The 4,080-nt window shown below is 48.0% G+C and overlaps 1 protein-coding gene across 1 annotated transcript; it reads left to right on the top strand.

Moving 5' to 3' along the window:
* Positions 1 to 532: 532 nt before the first annotated feature.
* LOC119325862 (peroxidase 56-like) lies at positions 533 to 3,736 on the top strand. The gene is made up of 4 exons (XM_037599579.1): positions 533 to 786; positions 878 to 1,232; positions 3,098 to 3,222; positions 3,350 to 3,736. Exons 1-4 carry the CDS (start codon positions 538 to 540, stop codon positions 3,650 to 3,652), a joined length of 1,032 nt encoding a protein of 343 aa, XP_037455476.1. The 5' UTR covers positions 533 to 537; the 3' UTR covers positions 3,653 to 3,736.
* Positions 3,737 to 4,080: the final 344 nt, after the last annotated feature.

Below are 4,080 nucleotides of genomic sequence, written 5' to 3'. Positions count from 1 at the left end.
AAGTGATGAAGCTGCTAGGGTGTAGGCAAGGCACGTAGTACTAGCTAGGAGATCGACGTTGAAATGTTCACGTCATATCATGATCGCCTCTGATAACGGGTGGTGGTTGCGAAACTAATAAAGCCCACATTAATCCCGCGACAAGGGCGTCAAACGCTCAACGATCGCACACTTAGCACGTACGTTCGTATACAGTATTCTCCCTTGGAGAGAGAGACTTAGACCTAAAACATGCCCATGCATGCATACCCGAGTATGTAACGTAAACCCAATCAAACATAACAAACACATTTATTAACTTCATCAGATGATGCAAATTCAGGAATCATGGTTAACGAAGTGTGTTTGCTATCATAGGCAACTAGTTAGTTGCCGTATAACCGATGGTACTATATACTAAGTAATACAGGTATATGCATTTGTCATGTGTGATGCGTACGTCTTCACCGATTTTGAGATAAAGTTAGCTAGAGAGAGGGGTGCTATATATACAGCCTGCTAGCTAGAGGTCTTGTTCGTCAACTCACCAAAGACCATATGTTGGGAGGTAGCCTAGGTAATAACATGATGAAGGGCATGGTGTGCCTGGTGGCCGTGGTACTGGTCCTCGCCGGCAGCGCCAGCATTGCGGCGGCGCAGGCGGCCGGGCTGAAGAAGGGCTTCTACAAGAAGAGCTGCCCGCAGGCGGAGGACATCGCGCAGAAGGTGGTGTGGAAGCACGTCGCCGGCAACCGCGAGCTCGCCGCCAAGTTCCTCCGCATGTTCTTCCACGACTGCTTCGTCAGGGTAGGCAGCAGTCAGTGTACATGCCAGTGCATGTCTACGTTCGTTTGGCAAGTCGCTGCGACCAATTTACACGTTGTTTTTTGGTGTATAGGGGTGCGACGCGTCGGTGCTTCTGGACTCGCCAACCAACACGGCGGAGAAGGACGCGCCGCCGAACCTGTCGCTGGCCGGGTTCGAGGTCATCGACGAGGTGAAGGCGGCGCTGGAGCGGGCGTGCCCGGGGGTGGTCTCGTGCGCCGACATCGTGGCGCTGGCGGCGCGGGACTCGGTGTCGTTCCAGTACGGGAAGAAGCTGTGGGAAGTGGAGACGGGGCGGCGGGACGGCACCGTGTCCAGCGACACGCAGGCGTTGAACGAGATCCCGGCGCCGTCCTCCACCTTCGACATTCTCCTCACCAACTTCTCCGGCAAGGGCCTCGGCCTCCAGGACCTCGTCGTCCTCTCAGGTGCGTACCACATCCACATGCCATGGTTGTTAACGTACGTACGTAGATGCAGCGTTCATGCCTTCATACGGAATGACGTATCGTACGTACAACACTGTTTGGCGTTTGCTGGAGAGGGTGACGACCATGCGTTGGCACGTGAAGCTGCTGGCCATAAATGATCATGCATGCATTTGCTAGCTTGCTCGATCGTCTCCTAACAGTACGAAAAAGAACGGTAAAAATAGTGGTACAGTGAAACCGATCAAGTACTGCCCATCCCTTATTGGTTTTTCTTTTGCTACTTTTTTTTAGACAATTTTTCTTTTGCTAATACGGCCCATCCCTTATTGTTGTTCACGAAAGTGCGTACGTATAGTGCCAAGCTTAGTGTTTATTACTGAAATCGTATGGTGCGAAACAAAGGACGTGCCTCGTGACACATCTCATGTGCGGTTGCATGCAACACGACGACTAATTAATGTGACCACAGTTTGACAACGACTGCTTGCTAGCTCTACTGGAAAGCGGACGAAACCGTCGGTGGCCGATCCGTTTCTCCAGGAATTGTTCCTTTCCTTTTTCTTTCTCCCATTCCTCTCGTACGTACTATCCATGGTCAGTTGTGCTTGTGTTGCAGGCCGCGTAGCTCTCCAATCAAATCTGATCGATTGATTGCAACTGCAAGGCACGTTGGCTTGCCACTCGGCATAAATCACGGATTCCTTAATGATGATAGGTGTGTGGTGCTAGCCATGCACGTCCCTATTTGTAGACCTATGTTGACAAGTACGTAGTAGTAGAGGTGTTACCGTTGCTAGACGAGGTCGTTGGAGCATCGTGAATTTTTGTCATGAGGTGTAACTGTGGGGATTTCCAAATATAACCGTGCCATCGTGAGATTCCCACACTTCAAGTAGTATATATAGGGTGTTAAAGCACCACGGTGTTCCTTGTGTGGCTATCAGCATGAAGTACTCGTCCATAATAATAAGGTTTGCAGTGTTTGGTCGACTTTTTTTATCGATGGAATGTCCAGTAGATATCACTTCATGCATGCATCTAATGCATGCCAAAGATGGTGCACCCTACTACATCCCTCCGGGTTTATGGGTCTCCATTGTATTTCGTGCTAAATTTTGGCCATAGATTAAATTAACAAAATGTTCACGCATGTCATTAAACATTATATTTTTGAAAACTATGTTCAAATACGAATCCAATGAGATAATTTTTCTTGACATGCATTAACATTTTGTTAGTTAAACGTTTAGTCAAAATTTGACACAAACTACAAAGGGGACTTATAAACCAGGACGGAGGTAGTACTATTGAGGCTATCTAGCTAGCTTAAAAGAATTATAGTGGATGTGGTAGAGAAGTCACATTCGGTCACGAAGGAAAAAGGAGAGTGAAGGAGAACGCTGAACGATTACGAGAGCGGTTGCACCTAGTACTCTTCTTAGCTGGCTGAAATGATGTCATGAAGGCGACAAGACCACGTAGTTCGTTAACAACAACACTGGGCTACTGATCAGAGGACGATCCGTATTGGGAGGTTGCTTCCAAATTTTTGTAGATGGAGCTTCTTTCCTAGTAGTTGGTACAGTTGAATCCAGTGAGGCCGTTTGGGAATGAACGGTCACGCGCAAGAGGCACGGGACAGAGAAACAGGGTGTAGAAAAGCCAGTGACTAGTGAGTGCTGGTCGGAAGGGTTAGAATATGCTTAAAAAGTTCTACTTAGCATAGATGTGTTTATATATGTGGCAGATTAAATTATTATTATTTTCTTTTCGAAGTGCTTGTAATAAAAAGTACTCCCTCCGTTCTATAAACATAAGAGCGTTTTACACTGGTACTTATTGAACATGTAACCACATTCTAGGCGGACACACCATCGGAATAGGCAACTGCAACCTCTTCAGCTCGAGGCTCTTCAACTTCACGGGCAAGAACAACCCCACCGACACTGACCCCTCCCTCAACCCTCCCTACGCCAAGTTCCTCCAGGTACGTAGCACTAATCAGCAGCAAGCATCCTAACTAATTATATCATCGTTATATCTCATCAATTAGTTTTGCACCTGCAAGACAAGGACGTACTACGTGACCACAATGCATGTATGTGTGCGAGCAGGGGCAGTGCAGGCGTAACCAGCAGGACCCGAACGACAACACGACGGTGGTGCCCATGGACCCCGGCAGCAGCACCTCCTTCGACAGCCACTACTTCGTCAACCTCAAGGCGCGGCAGGGGATGTTCACCTCCGACGCTACGCTGCTCACCAACGCCCGCGCCGCCGCGCTCGTCGACAAGCTGCAGGACAACGGCGTCTTCTTCGACCATTTCAAGAACTCCATCAAGCGCATGGGCCAGATCGGCGTCCTCAACGGCGCCAGCGGCCAGATCAGGAACAAATGCAACGTCGTCAACTCATAGATTGGCTGAAAGATGCATATCTGTGGACGTGGGTCGCTGAATTGCTGACCTCATATATTATCACGATTATAACGGTGCGGTGTATATGGGCGGTAAACAAGTGTCTAGAGATACGGGAGGTGCGTGTAAAACTACCAAATAATTATGTTGTAACGAATTGAAAATGCAGAGAAATATTTTTTAAAACGAAAAGGCATGGCTGCTACTTCCTCCGTCCAAAAATACTTGTCATCAAAATAGATAAAAGGGGATGTATTTAGACGTGTTTTAGTTCTAGATACATCTCCTTTTAACTATTTTGATGACAAGTATTTTCAGACGGAGAGAGTACCTTATATATTTCCTGGAGACCACAGGGTCGATTACATGAGCGTGTGATTGCACCAGGGTGCAAGGCCACATCAACCTTGGAACTAGAGTGTGTGTGT

This window comes from Triticum dicoccoides, chromosome 6B, assembly GCF_002162155.2.
Source record: "Triticum dicoccoides isolate Atlit2015 ecotype Zavitan chromosome 6B, WEW_v2.0, whole genome shotgun sequence".
In the NCBI taxonomy this organism is placed as follows: Eukaryota; Viridiplantae; Streptophyta; class Magnoliopsida; order Poales; family Poaceae; genus Triticum; species Triticum dicoccoides.
This window is presented reverse-complemented; position numbering and strand designations above follow the sequence as displayed.